The sequence below is a fragment of the Amblyomma mixtum genome, chromosome 3 (genome assembly GCF_055824585.1).
Source record: "Amblyomma mixtum isolate Tamu chromosome 3, ASM5582458v1, whole genome shotgun sequence".
Classification (NCBI taxonomy): Eukaryota; Metazoa; Arthropoda; class Arachnida; order Ixodida; family Ixodidae; genus Amblyomma; species Amblyomma mixtum.
Genome location: NC_143014.1, coordinates 357,666,464 through 357,691,650, shown reverse-complemented (window position 1 = coordinate 357,691,650; position 25,187 = coordinate 357,666,464). Strand labels below are relative to the sequence as shown.

Sequence of the window (25,187 nt, the reverse complement as noted above, 5' to 3'; positions counted from 1 at the left end):
GAGCGAAGGCCCTATTTAATCCCTGCCAATGATGAACGCTTTGCCCAGACGAAGACAAGTCCCCTTGTCGAAACGTTGGCTCAAGCAACCTTGTTCATTTTCTAATGTACTTGTAGGTTTTTTCGCCTACTCCTAGCTCAGCGAGCACGTCGAGAATGGCGTCGTGGCTGACGTTGTTTTTTGAGATCTAAGCCTAGAATGGCTTTCGTATATTTTTTTTCCTCAAGTCGCTGACTACATCGTTATGTAGTCTGAGCATGGTATCTTGCGTACAGAGGCCGTGCCTGAACCCGACCAATTCAGCCGGCCACGCATCATTCTCTTCGGTGAATGTGGTTAGCCTCCTCTGAATGACTTTCTCTAGTAGTTTGCCTACGCAGGAGGTTAGTGATATTGGGCAGAGATTCTCTAAGCCCGGTGGTTTTGCCTGCTTGTGGATTAGGGTGATCTTAGCCCTCTTCCACTCTTGGGGTACTTGACCACTCTCCCACACCTGATTTAGGTATCTGGTTAGGGCTCTGATCGATTCGTCGTCCAGATTGCCGAGCATCTTATTAACGAGGTCCGGCCCTGAGGCCGATCGTCTCTTTAGGCCGTGCAGCTCCGCTCCGACTTCTGCCACTGTTACGGGCGCGTCACGCTCGCTGTTCGCCGGTCCGTTGTAATCTCTGTAATGCGCTGTGGCGGGGGGAGCTACGTACGTTGACTTGAGCTTCTCGATGAGCTGTTTGTCCGTACCCTTAAAGTTATACTTCGCCTTGACCTGTTCTACGTTGGCAGCCGTTTTGGACTTACTGTGGTCTATCAGGAACCTGAGCAGTTGCCAGGTCTCGGCCCCATTCATGGTGGCTTCCATCTCGTCGCATTTGTTATCCCAACGCTGCGACTCGAGTTTCCGGGCGTATTTTTCTATTTCGACGTTGTGTCTGGCAATCTCTCTCCTGAGATTTCGGTCCACTTTTGCTTCGTTAGCTCTTCTTTCTTTTTGAACATGCCGAATAGCCTGCTATCCATCGCCTTCTTCGGTGGCTTCGTGTACATGGTTAATTAATTGGGTGGCCCAATTTTGAATGCACTCAATGTCCCCAATTTCCTCCCGTTCTCCGAATTTATCCCAATCCACTTGGGTTTCCTTCCCATACACAGCGGGCACTTTCCTGTCCGCGGGGAAAATGGTGGTTTTCAGGTCATATCATTAATTTTTTTTTTCTTTAACAAAACTTGCTTGGTACAGGAGTGTATGGTATCGAATTGTAGAGTCACAGTCAACATGTTTATTGCGTAAAAGATGAAAAAAAAATTATCAGAAAGAAAATTGTAGTTACAAAGGAAAAACACTCAAAAACATCAATGTTTCGTCACAAAAATAAAACATACAAAAATTTCAATATATACATTTTTTACAACAGGGATCGATGCAACATTGCAGCAAATTTTAGTTTGCTGCGAACAGTATTAGCTGGGCTAGGAAAGGAAACAGTAGTCCTAGTGACTATCGTGCCACCGCGCGAAACAGTTCCTTGTTGCCGTGAAGCAGAGGTTGGCCGCACATGTCTCACAGAAAACATTTGTTTTTTGTTCCACCTTTTTTTCTTCGTAGCACAATTTGCAGTTCCGGTACTTTTGCATTTTCTGCGGCTTGTGCTGCAGCCCCTGAGGTGAATCACGAGGCGGAAACAGAGGGAGAACATTGGGGTCCTCAGGATGTGGCTCATCAAATGCGAGGAGTTGCTCGATCAATTCAAGTCTGAACGCGAACTGATCAAACCTTGATGTCCTCGACAATTCTGGCGCTTCGGGATGCTCCTGGCGATGCGCGTCAAAAAGTATGAAGCTGCTGACGACCGCTATGTCAATGCAGTGGAAAAAGTGCGTTTTCCACCAGCGGACGCTCTTCATGAGGACATTGTAAGTTCCGATCAGTTGATCCGACTTGTCCACGCCAAGCATGCCTGCGTTATAATCATCGATGAGTTCTGGCTTCCTGACTGAGATTTCTGTCCATTTATTGTCTACTTTCTTCCGTCGTTTGGCGAGTACGAACTTGTTTGCCGTGTGCGCTGTAGACATCATGTTCACGACTCGCCTGTCCTTCCACTGAAGATACAAAACATCCTGATCCCGCAGCCAGCGAATGTCCCCTCTTTCTGCTTTCTTTCCCATTTTTGGTCCTTCCGTTCACTTGGAAAGCCTCAGCGATCTTTTCGCGTGGTACCGCAAGCGAGTGTTTTGCGCTCAAGCAGATGCGCAAACAAAGATGTGGACGTGTAAAAATTGTCCAAAAAAATTATGTAGCCCTGATCAAAATAACTATCGCACAGCCTCGTCACAACATCGAACGCCAAGCCTTGGGGGCTAGGTTTTTCGCGCTTTCCCGTGTACACACTAAATTGAACTGTGTACCCAGTTTTCGAATCTGCAAGAACCCATAATTTATATCCCCATTTTATTACCTTGTCTCGCATGTACTGCCGAATTCCTGACCGCCCTTTCGACTTCACCATCCTCTCGTCAACGGAGAGGTAGCGATGCGGCTGAAAAAATTGCGGTGATGATCTGTTCATGTGCCCAATCAGAGGAGAGATGCGGTGAAGCTTTCCGTGGGATGCTGCAGTGGACTCCTCCGGACCTCTAACACTCAAAAAGGCTAGCAGTGCTTTGAATCTTGTTCTCGCCATCACTCTTGGTGGAACCAGGCCTGTAAACAAACTTCCTGTGTTCCAGTACCAGCGAAGTCTGGGGACTTAAACGATACCCATTATGAGTCCAATAAAATTCCTCATTTCTTCCGGAGTGACCTCGCGCCAAGATCCATCTTTTTCGGCGTAGGAAGTTCTTTCCAAAATATGCATCCACGCATACTTGTTCGTGTTCGCGCATATCTCCCTGATCATTTCCGTGGTGAAGAAAAGCAGGAAGAAATCGATGGCTCTGGAGAACCGCCGTGCGACACTCCGGCGCGCGCAACGCCGAGGTCGACCCCTGGCTGTCTTCGAGCCGAAAACACGACTCTCTGCGCTGCCGCCGGCAAGTAATACCGCCCGAAAGACGTTGACACCCTGCAGATAAGAGTTATGACCTTCAGAACAGTCTGATCTTTTCCGATAAGCGCGCAGCAAAAGCGGAACATTTCGGGGGAGAAAGCGAAACTTACCGAGGCATGGCTGTTGACGTTCCGGGTCGGTCTGACGCAGTTTCGCTGTCGGTGCTGAAGTCTGAAGAGCCGAAGTCGTCTTCTGAATCATCACTGCTGCTGTTCTCGTCCAAAAACAAACTCTCAGGAGCATCAATTTCTGTGAAAACGCGCGGTTTCGGCGCAGCAGCAGCGCGCGACGTCGACGCCATGGTGGAAACAAGGAGCGCCGGTCAGCTGACTCCGGAGGGGCTTCAAAAATCACCGCTTGGCGGAAAAAGTCAAACCAAAAGCGAAACTGAAAGAAGAGTTCCTTTATTTCACACTGAATGGCGCTAGTTGTCCAGAAAGGCTTCATAAAGCGGGAAAATACGAACTTGAAACCATCGATAGCGGGCTATCCATGGGAGAGAGAGAGAGAAACAACTTTATTGCTATAGATTGGCGGGATTTAGGGCAGATGGGCTTGGTGTGGCCCCCAGGTGGGGGCGACTTCCTGGGCCCACGAAATGAGTGCCAGTTGGATGCTCTTGTCTGGCCTTCTGAGGAGTTGGTTCCATCCGTCTTCGGAGGGAGCTGGCAGTAAGGTTCGAGGGGGCGGATTTCCCGCGCAACCCCAGAGGATGTGAGCCTGGGTGGCGATTTCTCCCTGGTATTAAGGACGAGGTAGCAGCATCCCACCGCTGCCACCAGTTTGTTACAGACGAGGTAGCAGCACCCCACCGCTGCCACCAGTTTGTTAAGGACGAGGTAGCATGGTCGTGTGCCGGAGAGAGAATGAGGGACGTCTGAGACGAGGCTGCTGGAAAAAGACAATTAGAGAGGACTTTATACAAGAACTGACATATTTACAAGTGAGCTGCATGAACGCTGCATGACGACAACTCATCAGAAGGCCATGATGACAAAAAGCTCTCCGGCCGTGCCGCTGCCGGGGTTTTTAAGAGTTCCCTTCCCTAGGGTCCCTAGATGGGGGCCGGACCTGCAGGGGAAGGAAGTTCTCACTGGCACCAATCACAGACACACACGCACTCACTCACTCCCGAGAGATCACGCCGTCGTCACGCGCTGGGAGAGGGGAACGATGCCATCCACGTAGCGCAGACGCCGGAATGTCCATGAGCGGCGTTCGCGCGCATTTCGAACGCGCGTTCACACTCGGTGTACGGGAAACGCTCGCTCAACCGGGCAGACGGACGCGGCTTCCGTGGCAATCCAGGCGCTCACCCAACGCGCGTCTCGGGGTTTGTCGGCGTTTCGCTGCTGCCACGTCGTTGTCTTCCCCACGACGAAGGCGAGACGTAACACTGGTAACAATTTTGGCAGACGGGGTCGTATTCCCCGTCTGTGATGAGTGAAAGTCTAGAATGGCTAAGGATAGAGTGTGTCTGCAACCTGCGGAGCAAGGTGGCTTGCGCTCGATTCAAGTCGGGGTGTGGAGGCGGGAACTGGCGTCTCATCTCTCTGTAGAGGTTGGTAATTTTGGCAAAGGTCTGGGGAGCCTCGGCAAGAGCGTCTGGATCCGTGGGGCCGGCCGCCCGGTTGGTTGGTCCTCGGGCTAGTCGGTCGACCCCTTCGTTTCCAGAGGTTCCCGCGTGGGCGGGTACCCAGACCAGGTTGATCTTATGGTCGGGAGTGCAGCCGCGAAGGATGCGTGCAGCGGGGTGGCAGATAAAACCTGCCGAGTAATTTTGTATTGCTCTTTTGGAGTCGCTGAGGACTGTGCGCGTACGTGGGTCAGCGATGGCCAGTGCGATGGCGGTTTCTTCTGCCGCTGTCGGAGAGTGAGCTACTACTGTGGCGGCGGTGACGAGAGTAGACTGTGGCGTGGTTGCACAAGCCACGTATGTGTTTGCACTTTGCCGCGCAGCATCTAGCTACGTATGTTGCGTGTTCGTCGGCAAGGTATGTGGCATCTAGTGCTTGGGCTTTCAGCTGACGGCGCGTATCATGGCGGCCAGGTAGCATGTTTTTGGGGATTGGTTTTATAACTAGGCGGCTATAGACCCCTATCGGAATGGGCGTCGTGGGGTGGACGTCGCCTATGGGGTTGATGTTGAGACGTTCAAGTATGAGCCGCCCGTGTTTAGTGTGGGAGAGGCGGTGGATTTGGGCGGCCTTGTGTGCCTCTATGAGTTCTGTGAGTGTGTTGTAGATGCCGAGTTGGAGGAGGTGCTGTGTGCTGGCGTACTGAGGTAGCCCCAGTGCCGCTTTGTACGCTGAACGTATAATGCTGTTCACAGCTTCCTCGTCCTTCCGGCGGAGGTGATAGTAGGGGTAGGAGTAGACTATCCTGCTAATGAGGAAAGCTTGCGTGAGCCGACAGAGGTCATCCTCCTTCATACCTCTGCGGCGGGTGCTGATGCGGCGGGTAAGGCCGTTGATCTGATTGGCTGTGGTGCGGAGGTGCTGAATGGCCTCCGAGTTTTGCGTGTTGTCCTGTATTAACATACCCAGAACGCGGATGGTGCGGACCGGAGGTATGGGATGTGTGTCGACTTGAAGCACAATAGGTTCTTGCGGGTCGGGGACGGGCAGGCGAGCTCGTCTGTCCCTGATGACTAGTAATTCGGACTTCGTGGAGGAGCATGTGAACCCGTGAGCCTGTACAAAGGAGTGTACTTTATCGATTGCTGTTTGGAGGGAGTTTTGGATTTCCCCGTCAGAGCCAGAGTTGGTCCACAGGGTAATGTCATCGGCATATATTGAGTGTTTAATGTGAGGTATCTCTTCCAGGAGCGGAGGGAGGCCTCTCATTGTAGTGTTGAAAAGGAACGGAGATAGGACTGCTCCTTGTGGTGTTCCTCGGGTGCCTAGTGTGATCTTCTCGCTGTGGAGGTCTGCAATGTGAAGTTCTGCTGTACGGTTATGAAGAAAGTCGGCGATATAGTTGTAAGTGCGGGTGCCTACATTCATTTGTGAGAGGTTTGCCAGGATGGAAGCATGTGACACGTTGTCGAAAGCCTTGCTGACATCTAAGCTTAGTATTGTTCGTGTAGCTCGGATGGGTCTCGGATCGAGGATGTCGTGTTGGATTTGCCACATAATGTCTTGAGTAGAGAGGCCGGTTCTGAAGGCGATCATAGTGGGGGGGGGAAAGGTCCTCTTGGTCTACGTGAGTGTGGAGTCTATTGAGTATGACGTGTTCCATGACCTTTCCCAGGCAGGACGTGAGCGAGATGGGCCGAAGGTTGCCCAGCTCGAGTCGTTTGCCTGGCTTAGGTATGAAAATCACTTTGGCATGCTTCCAAGTGTCTGGAAGGCGACCCTCATGCCAGTGTTGGTTGAAGAGGTCCGTGAGTGCCTCGACGGACTGATCTTCGAGGTTACGAAGCATCTTGTTGGTTATGTGGTCGTCGCCAGCGGCCGCGGTGGTTTTAATCTGGTTGTGGGCGGCGCGGACTTCTCCTGCCGTGATGTCGGCGTCCATGTTGGTGTTCTGAGCACCCGTGTATCCTGAAGGGATGGGAATTTCAGTGGAAGTATTGATGTATTTGTCTTTCAGGGTAGCGAGGAGTTCCTCATTTGTTCCCTGAAAAGCGTGTATGACACGGGTGAGGTTCTTGTGAGATGTGGATTTGGTGTGAGTTGGGTGCAGTAGATGTCTGAGCAAGAACCACGAGTTTTTGCATCCTAACTGGCCGTTAAGACGGTCGCAGGTTTGATGCCATTGCTCCTGACTCAGTTTGACGGAGTAAGCTTCGATCTCTCGCTCGAGGCGAACGAGACGGAGCTTGAGGGGTCGATTGTGTTTTTGGATTGTGTTTTTGGGCCTCCCACATGTGTATGAGTTTGGCGTCGGGAGAGGAGCCATCCTCGTTTTGGGTAGTCGTGGAGGTGGCATTGGCGGTGTCTTCGAGAAGCGAGTTTGTCCATGTGTCCAGGTCGTCTATGGGGGCCGAAGTGCGTTTGGCGCGCACGTATCGGAAGGCGTCCCAGTTAGTGTGCCTGATTGTTCGGTTGGGGGCTTTGCTGTGTGTAGCCGTGAAGGTTGTGCTGAGAACATAGTGGTCACTACCTATGTTCATGCCGAGGTTTTTCCAGCGTGCGTCTGGGATGTTGCGGGCGAAAGTGAGATCGGGGCAGCTGTCCTGTGTGACACTGTTTCCAATGCGATGTACGCCTGTCGGGGTCTAGGAGTAGTGTCAGACCCAGTGTTTGGTCTGTCTCCCACACTTTGGCTCCCTTACGACCGCATGCTTTGCGGGGGTAGCCCCACTCGGCATGCGGCGCGTTGAAGTCACCTAAGATGAGTAGCATCGATCCCTGTTTGTGCAGTCGCGCAGGCCTTACGAACGAGGGTAGCCACTCGTGTGCTTTTGTCGCTAGGGGGGCTGTAGACGTTGAGGATGTGGAGCGGGGCTTGTGAGCGACTGTTCGGTAGGACCTGTACGAAAGTGTGCGGAACCTCGGGGTAATTAAGGTCTATATGATTAGCTGCTAAATTTCGGTGGACCAGGATGGCGGTGTTGGGCCGGTGGTCTGGTGTCGTTTGTTGGTTATATGCGGCGGAATAGGCGCGGACAGGAAAGAGTTAACGCTCACTTTCCTGCTTAGTTCTACCTCTAGCACGTGGCGGTCGATGTAGAGGTTTGACTCATTGATGTCTCCCAACAGCGTCTGACCCTTCGGGCTGCTGGTCGTGTAACCCCATGCATTCTCGATGTCTGGCAGTAAAATCGCCGGCTATTATTAGCGGGTTCTTACCTGCCAGGCTAATCGCTCTCTTAAATATCGGGCCAAACCTCACCTTCGTGCCCCTCGGGGAGCTGTACACATTGAGTAGAAATATGCTGCCTCTATTCTTTTTACCGGTCAGGTTCTCCACAAAAACCGTTTCGGTCTCCCTGTTGCCTACTTCGTGCTGGACGACGGCGACGTTGCTTTTGAGGTACGTCACGACCTGGGTGTTACTTCCCTTCCCGCTATCGTAGCTTTTGTACCCCGAAAGCTTCCATACACCTCGCGTTTCCTGCAGAGCCATTGCCAAAGGCTGTTGAGGAAAGGAGTAACTTTGTCATTTCGATGGACACCTGAACCACACCGTACAGGAAGTCGGAGTGAAAGAAGAAATAGAAAAGGGCCGTAAGGAAGAAAACGAAAACTATTTGAGGAAAGGAAATTACGCATTAGTAGTAATTTTTCACTTCGTAATTGTCTCACATTCGCTCCTCGCGCATGCGCAATTGGGGCTCTCCGGGACACCACGAAATTGCTCACACCTAGAGTAGTGTTGCTTCCGCAACAAAAGATGCAATTGAAAATTGGTTTTTGAGGAAAGGGAATGGAGCAGTACCCGTCTCACATCTCGGTGGACACCTGAACTGTGCCATAAGAGAAGAGATAAAGGAGGGGGTGAAAGAAGAAATGAAGAGGAAATTGAAAATGTTTTTTTTTTTAGGAAAGGAATGGAGGAGTATGTCTCACATCTCGGTGCACACCTGTACAGGGTCGTAAGAGAAGGCATAAAGGAGGGAGGGAAAGTAGTGAAGAAAGAGGAAATTGAATTGGTTTTTGAGGAAAGGAAATGAAGCAGTATCCGGCTCAGCTCACCACTCGGTGGACACCTAAACCGCGCCGTAAGGGAAGGGAGGAAGGTGGGAGTGAAAGAAGAGAAAAAGGTGCCGTAGTGGTCATGGGGGCGGGAATAATTTCGAACACCTGGGGATCTTTAAATTGGTTTTCGAGGAAAGGAAATTGCATAGTATCAGTCTCACATCTGGGTGGACACCTGAACGGAGCCGTAAGTGAAGGGAATGACAACAACAACAACCACAGCGAGAGAGACAACTTTATTTGCTTGAGCTAAATAGGACGTCTGCTTAGACGCCGTCGATGGGAGTGGTTCCCTCGACGGCGTCTAAGCAGACGTCGTATTTAGCTCGAGCAAATAAAGTTGTTTCTCTCTCTCTCTCTCGCTGTGGTGTTTAGCTCCTTCAATCTCCTTTCTTCATTTATTCGTTCATTCCCTTCACTTACGGCTCCGTTCAGGTGTCCACCCAGATGTGAGAATGATACTATGCAATTTCCGTTCCTCGAAAACCAATTTAAAGATCCCCATGATGATGATGATGATGAAAACTTTATTTATAACAAGGGAGTTTTGGACACGTCGGTCCTTGGGCCCCCGCACGGCCCCACTGCACTCAAACGTTCATGTCCCGGAGGCTCATGACGCTGGCAGCCCGGCCGGTGGCGATGGCTTGCTTGGCCGGGTCCTCGGAGCGCAGTAGGGTCTCCCAAGCCTCCCATGAGGTAAGGTGCTCCAGGCCCCGCGGGGGAGGATCCGCCGGGCAGAGGAAAAGAATATGGTCGAGGGTGGCTTTGGGGTGGTGGCAGAGGGTACAGGAAGGGTTCGTGTGGACTGGGTGATATCGCGAGCGTATATAAGGGGAGGGCAAAGTGCGTGTTTGGAGCCGCCTCCAAAGTGTCTGATGGTAATTGTCGAGGGAAGGATGAGGTGGGGGGTAGAGCCGACGCTCGGCTTTGTAGGCCTGCGTCATTTCACTGAATGAGTGCATGCGCTCCCGCGAGAACCCCAGGTCGGAGGCCGCCGGTGCCCGGTTGAGAGAAGCTCGGGCTAAAGCGTTGGCGGCCTCGTTTCCGGGATTCCCGGAGTGGGCAGGCACCCATATCAGCTCCACATGGCGGGGCGGGTGCGCGGCGAGGGAGTCCAGTATGCGAAATGCAGGGACGTGAACTCTCCCGCGAGCAAAATTTAGGATGGCAGTTTTGGAATCTGACAGTATATATCGCGCCTCCGTGCGGGTGATGGCCAGGGCAATGGCGGCCTCTTCGGCCTCCTCTGAAGTGGCAGTAGGGGTTATGTGAAGTGTGGCAATGGGTTGGAGGGAGGGGTTCGTGATGGCGACAACCGCGTCCTCGCCCGTGCATGCGGCATCCACCCAAACGGCATACGGTTCCGTGCCATAGTATTTGTGGAGTGCCCGTGCGCGAGCTCTGCGACGGGGTTCGTGGTAGGTGGGATGCATGTTTTTGGGGGGAGGTTTAATAAATAAATCGCGGTGAATGAGGCGGGGTACCTGGAGCTGTGTGGGATCGGTAACTGGTAGGCGTATACCGAGGGTGTGTAGGATGTGTCTCCCGGTGGTGGTTCTCGCGAGACGTATGTATTGTGTCTGTCGGTGGGCCTCAATAAGCTCCCCTATCGTATTGTGCAGGCCTAGTTGAAAGAGTTTTTCGGTTGAGGTATTTTGGGGTAGGTGTAATGCTGTCTTAAATGCTGTTCGAATCATGGCATCCAGGGTGGAGATTTCCCCGGCCTGGAGTTTCAGGTAGGGGAGCGTGAAGATAAAGCGGCTGAGGACGAAGGCATGAATGAGACGACATAGGTCATGCTCCTTCATGCCCCGGTGGTGTGCAGAAACGCGGCGGATTAGGTGTGATATCGACACAGTTGTCTGCTTGAGTTTCCGTATGGTGAGTGTGTTTTTCCCGTTGTTCTGGATGTGGAGGCCAAGTACCCGGAGAGTGTTTACCTCCGGGATGGGCCGGTTTTCCAGTGTCACGGTGATGGGGGCTGTGGGACAGTTTCGTGTTGTGGGGCGGATTATGAGGAGCTCCGACTTCTCCGGTGAGCAGGAGAGTCCGATACTCCGCGCATGCGTTTGGGTGAGGATAGCCGCGGACTGTAGGGTGTTCTCTATGTCTCCATCACTGCCATGGGTGGTCCATAGCGTGATATCATCGGCATAGAGTGTATGCCGAAGGTGAGGGATGGTTTGTAGCTTGTGGGCAAGGGGAATGAGAGTGACATTGAAGAGGAAAGGGGAGAGGACGGACCCCTGGGGGGTTCCGACCCCACTAAGGGTGTATGGGGGGGAGATGTGGGGACCGAAGTGAATTTCGGCCGTGCGGTTAGTAAGGAATGTTTGAATATAGGTGTACATACGTTCACCTATGTTCAAGGGGGAGAGAGCCGCCATGATCGCTTGATGGTCCAGGCGATCAAAGGCCTTGGAGAGATCCAAGGCTAAGACAGCTTTTGTGTGACCCGGAATGAGGGGGTCGAAAATGTCCTGCGTGAGTTGGAGCATGGCATCCTGTGCTGACAGATGGGGACGGAAGCCCACCATGCTGTGCGGGTAGAGGTCTTGCTCCGCCATGTGTTGGGTGAGTCGAGCGAGTGCGACGTGTTCGAAAAGCTTGCCTAGGCATGAGGTTAGTGAAATGGGACGGAGATTTGAGGGTGTAAGTGGTTTGTGGGGCTTTGGTATGAATATGATTTTGGCGTGACGCCATGATTGGGGAAGAGTGCCCTCCTGCCAGCATTTGTTGAAGTACTCCGTGAGCTGGGCGATCGATTGATCGTCCAAATTGCGGAGCATGGCATTAGAGATCCGGTCAACTCCTGGGGTGGAGTTAGAACGGAGAGTCAGGAGGGCCGCTCTGACTTCTGTCTCCGTGATCTCTGCGTCGAGGTTGGCATTCGAGGCGCCTGTATAGGGGGGCAGGGGGTTTGAGGTACCGGGAGTTGTATGTGTGTTTCTAAGTATATTAATGAGTGCGTCAGGAGAAAGGCCGGTCTTGTGTATAAGGCGTGTGACGTGGTGTTGTGTGGCTGTTTTGGATTGCGTGGGGTCAATTAGGTGACGGAGGAGTTGCCAGCTACGTTTGGAGGACAGATTGCCAGCCAAACTGTCGCAAATCTGACCCCAGTTTGATCGGCAGAGCTCCTCAGCGTGCTCAGTAATTTGTGTTTGCAGCGCGGCCAGCCGCTTTTTAAGGGTCCGATTGAGCTTTTGCCCCTTCCAGCGCTCTAGGATGCTATGGTGGGCCTCCCAAAGGTGGGCCAGGCGAGTGTCGAGGGTGGGCGTATCTGTTGTTGTGACAAGGGTTCGCGTGTGTGTGGAGACATCGTTCATGAGTGATGCCACCCACTGGTCGATGTCTATAATGGAAGCGTCAGGGAGGGCCGCCCGTGCGGAGCGTACAGCATCCCAGTTGGTGATTTTGTGTGTAAGGTGACGGGCCTGTCTTTGCTTGTACGGTACTGTAGCGGAGAGGATGTAATGATCGCTTCCTAATGTATGACGCGTTGTGGCCCACGTAATACCAACAAGGTTGCGGCTCAGTGTCAAATCCGGGCTGGTGTCCGCGCTGACACTGTTACCAATCCTCGTGGGGGTGTTAAAGTTGTTGTGTATTGTGAGGCGGAGCTCTTGTACCAAGGACCAGAGTCGCCGGCCTCGTCCAGTGGTGGTGCGGTAGCCCCAGTCAGTATGCTGACTGTTGAAGTCTCCTCCGATAATCAATGGATGCTTGCCTGCAAGACGGTGGAGATCTCGCAGTAGCGTTTCCAATGAAGCCATCGGGTGAGATGGTGGGTGGTATATATTGGCGACAAACATCGATGGTAGTGAGTGTGTATCTTGTATGATTTCTGTAATTACGCAGGGCGTCTCGGAGGTGATGTAATGGGTTTGGTGTGTAATGGAGCGATGTATGAGTGTGGACGCCCTGGGTGTATTCGTGGCGTCCGAGTGAACAGATGTGTAGCTAGGAAGTGTGGCAGGGCTATGTGTGTCCTGAAGGAGAAGGATGTGGGGCGTGGGAAGTGTGGGGAGGAGGAGTTAGAGGGGTGCGCGCTTGCCCCGGAAGCGGCAGCAGTTCCACTGAAGAATTGATAAGGAATTAGGAGGGAGCCCCGCCATACTGGAGCTTTGGTGGGGTGAGGGCAAGTGGGTTGGTTGGGGAGTTCTGTGGGGTAGGTGGGCTGGATTGATGCGGCGGATTGAGGTGTAGCGAGGGAAGGGCCTGTTCTATTGTTTGGAGGCGGGCGTCGTACTGTGCAAGGCTCATCTCTAGGGTGTGCACCATGCGCGTAAATGCCGCTTCAATTTGTTGCTCGAACCGCTGGGAGAGGTGGTCGATGAGGTGATTGAATTTTGCCTCTAGACGCGCGTCCATCTCAGCGAGTTTAGCATCCAGGCGGGCCTCGAGGGATGTCAGGTCGGTCTGGGTAACGGGTGTGGGATCTGTTGTTCGTTTTTTCTTGGGTGGGGGTGAGGGTGGGGATTGGGAGACGGACTCTTCCACGTTTTCTGTTGTTGTTTGAGGTAGTGGAGTGTGCTGGGCGGGAGGGACGGTTGGTGTAAGCTGTGGAAGGACGGAGGTGGGGGTCTGGATAAGAGAGGTAAGACGACTCACCTCGTCTCGCAGGGCCTGGAGCTCCCGGTCACGGGGATCCACCTGTGTGGGCGGAGGGGCCGGGGGCTTGCTGGCATTGTTGACTCTGCCGGCCACTCTGTCCGCCCAGGAAAGTTGACGAGCCTGTTGGTCTTGGCGGCGGCGAGATGATGAACGCGACTTGCTGGACCGACGCACGTCAGTGCGGTCCGCGTCTCGGTCCGGTGTGCGGGAGATGTGCTGTTGCAGTGAGGCGGGTGGTGAGCGGCGTCCCCTGCCTTTGCATCCTCTAGTGCCGGTCATGTGGGCGCCTCCACATAGTATGCAGGCTGGGGTGCATGTCGGAGTGTCCTCTCGTGGGTGGGGGACGCCACACCTTGGACAGTTGTGTGTGCGCTGAAGGGTGCACACGTCCGAACGGTGTCCAGGTTGACGGCAGTTTGTACATGCGTCGAGGTGTCCTCTGTAGGGGGTGCAGTTGTGGAGGCCGCCTCCGTAGGAGGTGGTTCTGGGCACCGGGCCCCCCCGGAAAGTAATGAGGATTGAACGGGTCTGTCCCATGCGGCGTGCATCAATGATGGGGGCCGTAGGGTTGCCCACGATGAGGTCTTCTAGAACCTGTGTCGGGGTTTCCTCCCAGTAGGCGTTGGTAATAACTCCCCTTACTGCACCATCCGGGGGGGGCGATGTAGGCACTGACAGCGTAGGGTTGGTTTCGAATTTTGAGCTGTTGAATGGCGACCAGGCGAAGCGCGTCAGCTTGGTGAGGGGTGCTCATGGTGCATGGGTTGTTTATGGGGTGAATGCGCAACTGGGTGGCGTCTGGATCTTGGATGTCCTTGGTCGCAGCTATCAGGGCGAGGCGAAGCTGGCGCGGTTGAAGCTCGGTTAAAGAAAGGCCTCCGTTCGAGCGGAAGACAATCTTGTAATCGCCCGCAGGTAACGGTGGCTGGCGTTGCGACCTTTGCGCCGCGAGACGCGCCGCTCGCAGCTGGGACGCTTGGTGTATGGAATGTGTCGGTCGTGAGCCGGCGCTAGCGTTCGCCTTGTCCTGGATCTTCGGCGCATCTTTTTGGCGGGTGGGTAGGTTCAGGATATGAGTCCAGTCCCTGGGATTGTAGTCCTTGGGGTTGATGGTCTCCCCGAGCACCTGGACCTCCATGCTCTCGCTGTGGGTGAGGTGGTAGGTGAACGCACGGTGGCGCGAGGCCTAGTGCGGCAGCTGGTCGGTTAGGGGTGGTTTGCGGCCCGTGGGCCCACGTAGGAGAGACCGTCGGCCACAAAAGTAGAGCTGATCCCCAGGTGTTCGGACACGGGACAGAGAAAGAAGAGGACACAGACACAGGGCGGTACTTGCAACTAAAATTTTATTTGAAACTTCGTGGCTTTTTAAAGGCAGAGGCACGTGCGATCTTACAATCAGGTAAAAAGAATGAATGAAAAGCAACAGATAACGACCTAACTCAGAGAGGTTAAGATCAGAGAGGTATCTGACGCGATTTCCGAGCAGAGTCTAATTTCGTAGCTTTCCTGGTTGGAAGAAAGTCGCAGCTCGACTTTCAGAGAACTGCAGGCCATCGCGACCTTGGCATGTGTTCCCTCAAGCCACCGCTCGGCTGCTGACCAGAACGACGCGGTTTCGATCCCGGCCGCGGCGGTCACATTTCGATGGAGGCGAAATGCTATAGGCCCCTGTACTGTGTGATGTCGGTGCATGTTAAAGAACCCCAGGTGGTCGAAATTTCCGGAGCCCTTCACTACGGCGTCCCTCATAGCCCGAGTCGCTTTGGGACGTTAAACCCGAATAAACCAAACCATCTTAATGAGGATGAAAAAAATGGGGAGGGGGGCAGACCCTGTGGCCAGGCCTCGGACATCTGTTGTGTGAAAAAACCCGAATTTGCTTGCAAAAGTTTGTGGCAACCTGTATTTCAAGTTCTTTTCCTGCTTGCATATTGTCACGGAACCAAGGAAGGAGACACCGTTCACTGGCAGCGTTTCCAGAACCAGCGCTCAGGGCGCCTCAGCCAACCTTCACCTCCTTTCTTCTGATGCTACCTGCAGCCATCTGGTGGCAAAATATAGGAGCTGTTTTCAAGCCAAGTAGCCCATTAGAACACTGCTGTCCACAGGTCTACTTCACTGCCGGCTGCAATCACACCTAAATCCTTTGCACTGTAACCTTCAGCTGATGCAAGACACAACAAGGCAAGATTGTAGGATAAAACTTTAAAAACTTTAATGCCAGCTCTTCCATCCCTTCATCAGCTCCCAGAGGAGGCATACCCTGATGGGCCACGATCTGGAGGCAGGTGAAGGGAAAAACGTACTGCTCACACGCGTTACAAGAGTCGTGGATTCTGACCCCTTCAGGCGCTGCACTTTCTGTCCTCTGTGCACTAGAAGGGCGAAGTTGTCTGCCCACTGCAGTGTCATGGTCCTGCACTGTTTTCACACACACTTGTGCCAAACACTGTCCACCACTGCTGCAACACTTCTTGTGGGGTGTCTTGTCTATGTGCGTCCGGCCATCTTGCACAACTTGGCGGTGGTGTGGGAGGCCACCAGGGTGCTGACACTCTCCAGCCGGCTGCTCTTGTACTTCTCATAGGGGGCCTGCAGAAGGGGGGCGGGACCAAGGTTAAAGCTCACACACCAATTCTGACAAGAACAAGAAAAACAATGACAACCACTATGGGGACGCAGAGGCCCGCCTAAGAGCGGGATGAGATAGCATTAGATTTCTAACGCATGCGTGTCAGTGTCCTTGCAATTGTCAGTCCACTATCATGTTCAGACTGCTAGCTGCCGTAGCAAATATCCGCTATGTTCTGACGGTGCCGACATTTGCACACATTACATTTTCGGATTTTCAGAATTTGTTGCTGCCCAGAAACTAGGCAGCTCACAACCTGGTGGGCAGGTTGGGATGACGTCCAGTCTGACAATGGCGGGGGGACAACTAATGCATTAAAACCGCCACACATCTTTGTGTGCCACTTTTCAACAGCCATGATCAACATACTCGTATAAAAATCCAAGCAACCCGCATGCTTGAATTTGATATTCTGACCTCCCGCTCCCTTTGCAACAGCCAACTGAAAAAACCTTGTTCAGCTCAACCAAACAATGGAACATGGAAAAAAAGCGAACAGTTGCCAAAAGTCATGAAGAAAGCCCATTTATTCACCAATATGGTGCAGTGAATGTTCAATAGAGAAAAACTGCAGCCATACCAGTCTTACTGAGTACTCAAATGGACTCAAATGAACTAGATTTACCTGCATAAATAGGAATTGTGACATCTAACATCCCCAAGTGACACATCAGCCATATATGAGGGGCCACAAAGTGGCGAATTTGGGATTAACTGTAGACGACCTTGCTTTTTTCCAAAAGGCACAACCACAGCACAGCACACAGGATGGAACCACTGTTTTGGCCATGAACAGGTTAAATGGGAGCGGCATTCATTGTGTGAAGGTAAAAACTAACTTTTATGCCCGGCAAGAATCTGCTGAAAAAGCTGCCGAGACACCTTTCGCAGTACACAAAGTCCTCAAATGTGTTGTGGAGTGCACCCCAGATATGACGGTGCTGTTAAACATCCCAGAGCAGAGAAGCACACTTCCAGGCTTGATGGCAGACCAGTAGCGTACTGCTTGCCGAATGTCACCGAGCTGCAGAGGACTGCGGCTCTGGACCTATCCACAGCTTATACAGGAGATAATCCTGTCTGCCATGAACTCAAACAACTCGCATTAAAGATAAACATATAGTCGATGTTCGCTACACAGCTAAATAGTGGAAAGACACTCTTTAAGACCCGACAAAAAGGTGGCTCTGACCGCATGCATGGGATGGCAGCTGCATGCTCATCATGGAAAAAGTGCAGTTTTGGTGCTGACTTTGGCTCAAACTTGGGCAATGTGGACAGCATAAATTGGTCTTGCATGTGAAATACCGAGCCTAGAAGCGTGAAACTTTGCAGAGTGGTGAATAGTCCACAAATTTTGAAAATACATTTTCAGAAATATTCTGCAATTTTATTACCTCTCACCCCCCCACACGAGTCTTGCTTTGAGCTACGTATGCCCAGCAATGCCATGCTGCGAGAAATGCTTAGATGGTGGTGGTGTGGCATTGACTTGCACGCACTGATGCAGTGACAAGGTGTGCTCTGATCCGACCAAGCTTCAAGTTTCCCCTTGCAGCTTACTTCAGCAGCTGCTTCGGTCAGCCACAACTGAGCATAATCTAATCTAATCTCCCTGAGGAGGTGTTCTTTCCTTGTGGGCACTCCTGGGTGCATCCAGCAGGAGGGCAGCCATGCGCTGCATGGTGGGCCGGAGGTCCCCCTCCGAGTACCGCCCGTAGTGGGACATCAGGGAGCCCCACCTGTTGTTCGGGATGAGAGAGAGAGACTCTACACAGCAGCACTCGCCCCTTCTCTCGACATCAAGCTATGCAGTCAAATCATTATCCTATTCCATCTCAGAAGCTGAGTTGAAGGGTTCTGAAGTAGCCAGTTCACAAACGTCAAGAACAACTACACCTGTTTCTGAAGTGACAACTTGAAAATCCCTTAACTCAACTTCTATGACAGGCAGAACAATTTCACCCTTATTGCAAAGCTTGATGTCAAGAAAAACCAATGGCATGCAATCTAGCAAGCTCCCAGCAGGAAAATTTGTTGAAAACTCTCGACAAGAAGTTACATAACATATTGCACAATTGCCTGAGTACTTGTACGTAAAATTAAACGACATTTTGAATCAGCATGCAAACAGATTTTCCCTGAAGATTTCATATTTGTGACTACATTGATAAAAACTTTTTTCAATGACCTTCTTCGTCTCTTAAGACATAGAACAAACCAGCGAAATACTCTATCTAAACATTACGAAAGTGCCAAAACTAAGCTAGAGTAAAGGTGTCTTCAATGTACTCTAAAGGAGCATAGACATCCAATTTTTGGGTGCGTGTTTTCTTCTCTGTAATGAGGCGTAAGGCATTATCATACACAGAATACCATGCGCTACTGTCGTAAGACCACTAAATAATTTATAATCAAATTTTTTTTTCATGCTGATTTGACTTCAACAGCCGAACGATGACTGACGTCAAAGAGGTCATAGGTCAGGTGAGGCATCAAAAACTGCAAATGCCGCTTCTACATTTGCTGCCATTCAGACTTCACGCAGGCTGGCTTCAGCGCTGCAGTCAATTAAAATGATGAAGCAGCGATATCGCAGTTTTTCCATGCCTCACGTCACATATAACCACATTTGACACCACAGCCATCGTTCAGCTGCTGAAACCAAAACTGAAACAGTACGACAAGAAATTAGATTATAAATTATTTAGTGGTCGTAGGCAAATACGACATGCTCACTCGTGCATAGTAGTGTCTTCCGCATAAATCTAGAGAAGAACACATGGCACCAAAACTAGGCGTCTGTACTCCTTAAAGGAGCTTGCTAGTCAAGGCTTCTTTCACATTTCACTGCTGCCAAACAGTTACCACTCTTCGGGTGGAATGTTCTTTCTTGGTTCGTTGCTTAGTTATTGGGGTTTAACGTCCCAAAGCAACTCAGGCTATGCGGGACGCCGTAGTGAAGGGCTCCGGAAATTTTGACCACCTAGGGTTCTTTAACGTGCACTGACATAGCACAGTGCATGGGCCTCTAGAATATAGCCTTCATCCAAAATTTGGCCACCGCAGCTGGGATCGAACCCGCGTCTTTCGGGTCAGCAGCCGAGCGCAGTAACCACTGAGCCACCGCGGCGGGGCTGTTTCTTGTTCCACGTTGATTGCACAGTGGCATAAAAATAAAATGAACCGCCAGTGGTTGCCAAAGAGAGAGAGAGAGAGAGACAGACAGACAGACAGAAACAGAGAGAGAGAGAGAGAGAGAGAGACAGACAGAAACAGAGAGAGAGAGAGAGAGAGAGAGAGACAGACAGAAACAGAAACAGAGAGAGAGAGAGAGAGAGAGACAGACAGAAACAGAGAGAGAGAGAGAGAGAGAGAGAGACAGACAGAAACAGAGAGAGAGAGAGAGAGAGAGAGAGAGAGAGAGAGACAGACAGAAACAGAGAGAGAGAGAGAGAGACAGACAGAAACAGAGAGAGAGAGAGAGAGAGAGAGAGAGAGACAGACAGAAACAGAGAGAGAGAGAGAGAGAGAGAGAGACAGACAGAAACAGAGAGAGAGAGAGACAGACAGAAACAGAGAGAGAGACAGAAACAGAGAGAGAGAGAGAGAGAGACAGACAGAAACAGAGAGAGAGAGAGAGAGAGAGAGAGACAGACAGAAACAGAGAGAGAGAGAGAGAGAGACAGAAACAGAGAGAGAGACAGAAACAGAGAGAGAGAGAGAGAGACAGAAACAGAGAGAGAGAGAGAGAGACAGACAGACAGACAGAAACAGAGAGAGAGAGAGAGAGAGACAGACAGAAACAGAGAGAGAGAGAGAGAGAGAGAGAGACAGACAGAAACAGAGAGAGAGAGAGACAGACAGAAACAGAGAGAGAGAGAGAGAGACAGAAACAGAGAGAGAGAGAGAGAGAGAGACAGAAACAGAGAGAGAGAGAGACAGAAACAGAGAGAGAGACAGACAGACAGAAACAGAGAGAGAGAGAGAGAGAGAGAGACAGAAACAGAGAGAGAGAGAGAGAGAGACAGAAACAGAGAGAGAGAGAGAGAGAGAGACAGAAACAGAGAGAGAGAGAGAGAGAGAGAGACAGAAACAGAGAGAGAGAGAGAGAGAGAGAGAGAGAGAGAGACAGAAACAGAGAGAGAGAGAGAGACAGAAACAGAGAGAGAGAGAGAGACAGAAACAGAGAGAGAGAGACAGACAGAAACAGAGAGAGAGAGACAGACAGAAACAGAGAGAGAGAGACAGACAGAAACAGAGAGAGACAGACAGACAGAAACAGAGAGAGAGAGAGAGAGAGAGAGAGACAGAAACAGAGAGAGAGAGAGAGAGAGAGAGAGAGACAGAAACAGAGAGAGAGAGAGAGAGACAGAAACAGAGAGAGAGAGAGAGACAGAAACAGAGAGAGAGAGAGAGAGAGAGAGAGACAGACAGAAACAGAGAGAGAGAGAGAGAGAGAGAGAGAGAGAGAGAGACAGAAACAGAGAGAGAGAGACAGACATAAACAGAGAGAGAGAGAGAGAGACAGACAGAAACAGAGAGAGAGAGAGAGAGACAGACAGAAACAGAGAGAGAGAGAGACTGAAACAGAGAGAGAGAGAGAGACAGAGGCCAGAGCAGAGTTTCTCCCCACCTCTTCTCCTTGCCCATCAGGTTGAGGTTGAGGGCGAGGCAGAGAGCTGCGGCCGCCTGCTCCGAGGGCCGCACCCACGACATGGAGTAGTCCAGGAGGCTCAGCTCCAGGACATACTTGGCCACACTGTGCTCCAGCACATCCGCCTGCACAGCACAAGAAGGAGAACCATGGGGCCACTGCGACTCCATTCCCAGTAATACCAGCCTGGGAAGAAGCGCTTCATGGGCGCTGCCAACCAGAGCACCCTTGTGGAACACACCAAGACATCCAGTAGTTGCTCTAACCTCACAGGGCTGTCAAATATCTCGTGCTGCATCAGCTGCACATCATGACTTTCTATACTCATACTATCAACAAGAATTTGCACATCTGTGTACCTTCTACTCAGGCCAGCACACGCTGGAAGAAGAGAGCATTGAGACCCCAGAAAAACCACTGACTAGTTTTTCAACACCATGCTGCAACACCAGCCGACAGCAGCGACAAAGCTGCCAAGGTGGCACATTAAACACTGGTCACGCTGCGCTGTAAAAGAGACTACCAAGAAGACAACTGCAAGATCAACAACACTGCAGTTGGTATTTGAGACTGCGCCCAACCTGCCTAGACAGTGCAGACTTGATTCTGAAAAAAGGACAGGTGCATAACTGGCACCCTGTGTCAGCGGACACCTCAACCATGCTACGAGGCATGCGGTGTCCCCCTGCAGCGAACTGCTCTCCTACCTGGGCGGCCTTGGAGTTGCGCCTGAGGAAGTGCAGGGGCAGGGGCCGGCCCAGGGACCAGTCGAGCACGCGCAGGATCTGCTGCTCCATGCGCAGCACCTCCCGCCCCTGGTACGCCCCGTCCGTCACGTACACCACGTCCCCCAGCGTGGGGGCCATCCTCTCCTCGTACTTGCTGGCCGTGAACAGGGCCGCCACACCCACCAGCTGCAGCTTGGACAGGCTCACACACTGCTCCTGCACACGCACACGGACACACAACACAAGCGTCTCAGCCGCACCACGTGAAACAAGTACGCTCGCCACAGCTGCACAGGAGACGGTCCGTTGGAGAGATACGGGAGATGCCTTTGCCCTGCAGTGGGCACAGTCAGACTTATGATGAAAACAAGTCCCAGTTCATTTAGGCAATACCGTATTTACTCGCATAATGATCGCACTCCCGTAATGATCACACCCCTGAATTTTGTTAGCAAAATTCATTTTTTTTTCATTCCTTGCATAATGATCGCACCGCGAACTTGCCGCTGCAATTTGTCGACTATGTCGAGTCTAGCCAACGATCGTACTTGCTATCTGTCTGACAGATGGGACGTGCAGATGACCATCTTGCTCTGTCAGCATTGCAGCGGCAGCCGCCTGTTGGCTGACCTGCAGTCACACGGGCAGTCTAAATGCACTTATGCTTAATCACAGATACCGAACTGCGGTTATCTCGAATCACGGTTCGCCGTTGTCACAAGGCTCGCCACCGTTCTGGGTTGCGGTGCAACGAACGAAGTGACGCGATGATCCGGCTAAACCTTATTGTTCTCGTAAATAATAAGCCTTGGGATACGGGAATGTCAAAAATGAATCCGCTTCGAGGATCGCTGGCCTGTACAGAGTTGCTGGTAGGAGTATTAACTGCGATACAAGCTAGTTTTACGTTCACAGATACGTTGCAGCGCGAGTGACCCGATCTGCTTGCACACCAGCTCCTCTACTAAGGAGTCACTGAAATCGAACGTATATATTTCTTTTAGTATGGAACAATTAGGTTGTCAGTAAGGCAGCGCCATAAGCAGAATTCATTATAGCATTGGTCAGTTCAAAAGCGCCGTCCACTGTGGCTTCGATACGAAACAAGCTAGGCCTAGCGACGACTAGGAAGTACAGAGCGCAGTCGTCCGCCGCACTCGCGGGCGGCCCCATTGAGGTAAGCGCGTGGAATCCAGTGCTCAGAGCGTTGCAAATGTGTCACCTAAGTACATCAATGATGCGGCAGGCACCAGACATTTTTCGGCGAAACGGCGGTAAAATGCATAGCTTGAGCACCGTGGGACATTGCTGTTATACGCTGTTGCTACGCCATCGGACGAGATCAAAGGCTGCATAAAAGCGCCATCGCGCAGCACATACACACTGCCTATTTTGATGCGTTGCTCTTTGAACATGATTTAGTATGTTCTTGAAGCGGGCCAGCTCGTGCGCTTTTCACACTCTACCTTCTCGGTTAACGACGTAAGCCAAGATTGCCAAGTTCGGTTCGTGATAACCGCGTTTAGCGGCGTAACCGCGGGTAGCGCGCGCGTGACAAGGGTTGTCTGCCTGCTACTTGTTTGCGTTTTCGGTAGTCAAAAATTTTTGGTAAAAAATTTACCCCCGTAATGATCACACCCCTAATTTGCGTCAATTTTTTTTTAAACTGCGCTTATGCGAGTAAACACGGTATGTTCTGCAAATTTCAGCCGTCAGCTTTAAAGAAATTTCGCTGTGGGGAACTTGCTAGAATGCATGCCACTGGTTTCTCTTGACATCAAGCTTTGCAATAAGGGTAAAATTACCACCCTGCCTGTCAGAGAAGTTGAGCTGTAGGATTTTGAAGTTGTCACTTAAGAAACAGGAAAATCCTCCCCGTTTGTGAAGTGGCAGCTTCGAGACCCTGTAACTCAACTTCTATGATAGGCAGGATAAATAGTTTTACCTTACTGTATAGCTTCATGTCAAGGCAAGGCAATGGCATGCATTCTAGCAAGTTCCCCGCAATACAATTCAAGTGCACAGGGACTTGTTTTACACAAGATTAAATTACATACAGTGCAATCCACTCATAATGATACAAAACCAATCAGATTGTTATAACATATTAGCCATACCTGAACCAAAAAAAAGAACACACCTCAGTATTCCCTCATGCATGCAGCCACCTGCGCTCTGCCCAGTTAGCCTAGCAAGCACTTATCAGAATGTTATCAAAATGAGCAGAGTTAATTATGTTGTAATAACATTTCTCGCAATAAATGTGCTGGTTTTTTTTTCCATTTCTGGTAAAATTCAATTTGAAGCAATGCTCGGAGCAATAAAATTTCCAATATGGAGCACTTGGAGCTTGTGAAAAAGTGTTTTAATGCGTCATTCCGTAAAATGTAGCCGTTTAAAAATTTATTCGTCTGACAAAACGCTAGAGCAGTCTGAGAGTGATGTAAAGATATGCTACACCATTAAAAGGACACTGAGGCAGTTTTCGAATCGGCTAACCTTCTAGGGTTTTGAAGTAGTGTCATTGCTAATAATGGGTGTGCAGTTACTTTTTAATTTTGGCTAAGTGGGGCAATCACCAATCGAAAGCGCGATATTTAAATGTCCTGCCTCCAGCACGAGCACAGGAGAGAAGAACAGTGGAGAGGGAAATCACGTCCATGTTGCCCAACGTGACATCACGTGGAGGGGCCGGGGATACTTCGACGCGCCCAAGCCAGCTTTCAGTCAGAGTTGTTTCTCGTGCTGTGTGCATTGTTCCTTGTGTTGAGTGCGTTGCGACGTACAAAGTGTGTCAGCTGACCATGACAGTCAGGTTAAACACGAGGTACTGCTCTTAGTTCACGTCCACGAGTAACTACGGAGGCGACTGTCTCTTCCACTGTTTTCAGCACGATCATAAACTCCCTGCACAGGCGCTCGCTGCTGTGACGAGGGAAAATTCTAACGGACCAGAGCAAGCATACGCTGCTCGAAGCACTTTCATCAGAGCGGCTGCATGCAGAGCTTGTCCTTAGTGTGATCTCTAGTGATTTCTGTCAAAGAGGCACAGCTTAAGTCTGCCTTTATACCTGGTACACGGTGCCGTCCAGTTTGAAAGCAGACAGTTTGGTGCAATTTTAATTTTTATCAGGATGGCGCAGCTTATCTATTTTCACCGGAACAGCGCGCACTAAGACACGGACACGAAGGGAGACACGACACACACGAGCGCTGACTTTCAACTGGTGTTTATTGTTTGGAACGAGGCATATATACAGCTCCAACAACACAAGGAAAACAAACCATCCATTCATAGATTCATAGTCAATTCATGCATGTCGCACTGAACACGGACGATAACAACATTATCATTTTCCCTTCACTAAAAAATGCCCATTCTTTAGAACCGATCGATAAAGAGGGGCTGCTGATGCATGCGTCTTTAGACCAGGCGACGTGCGCTGCTTTGATTATTTCGCGTGTTAATTGGTCACTGTGTTTACTTAAAATTTGTGTGCGAGTGAAGTCAGAGTGGCAAGTTTTGCTTTCACAGTCTCTACAATGGATCCCGAGATGCCCTTTTGCTGTGTTATGCACGTTATTATTGTGCTCCTTCAGGCGTTCATTGAGGCATCTCCCCGTCTGACCCACATACAGCTTGCCGCATGACAAGGGAATGGCATACACTACACCTTCTTCACATGACACGAATCGATTGTCATGCTTGATGTCGCATTCTGTGGGAACGAAATCAGAGTTAACCATTTTGCACATCTTCCCGAGCTTATCCGGAGCCGAAAACATAACCTTAACACGTGCTCTATTCGCTATCTTCTTTAGTCTGGGGGAGAAATGATGAATGTAAGGCACAACAGTAGTTTT

General features: G+C 51.1%; 2 protein-coding genes across 2 annotated transcripts in view; one reads left to right on the top strand and one right to left on the bottom strand.

Moving 5' to 3' along the window:
* Positions 1–25,187, top strand: part of LOC149356446 (G2/mitotic-specific cyclin-B-like) — a 283,637-nt gene that overhangs the window by 164,885 nt on the left and 93,565 nt on the right. The gene's annotated exons all lie outside the window — the stretch shown is intronic.
* Positions 15,541–25,187, bottom strand: part of LOC149356447 (G2/mitotic-specific cyclin-B-like) — a 66,776-nt gene continuing 57,129 nt past the window's right edge. The window contains exon 8 of the mRNA XM_089584186.1: positions 15,541–15,898. Coding sequence (XP_089440312.1) covers positions 15,797–15,898 — 102 coding nt within the window. The 3' untranslated portion in view covers positions 15,541–15,796. The remainder of the gene's footprint in view (positions 15,899–25,187) is intronic.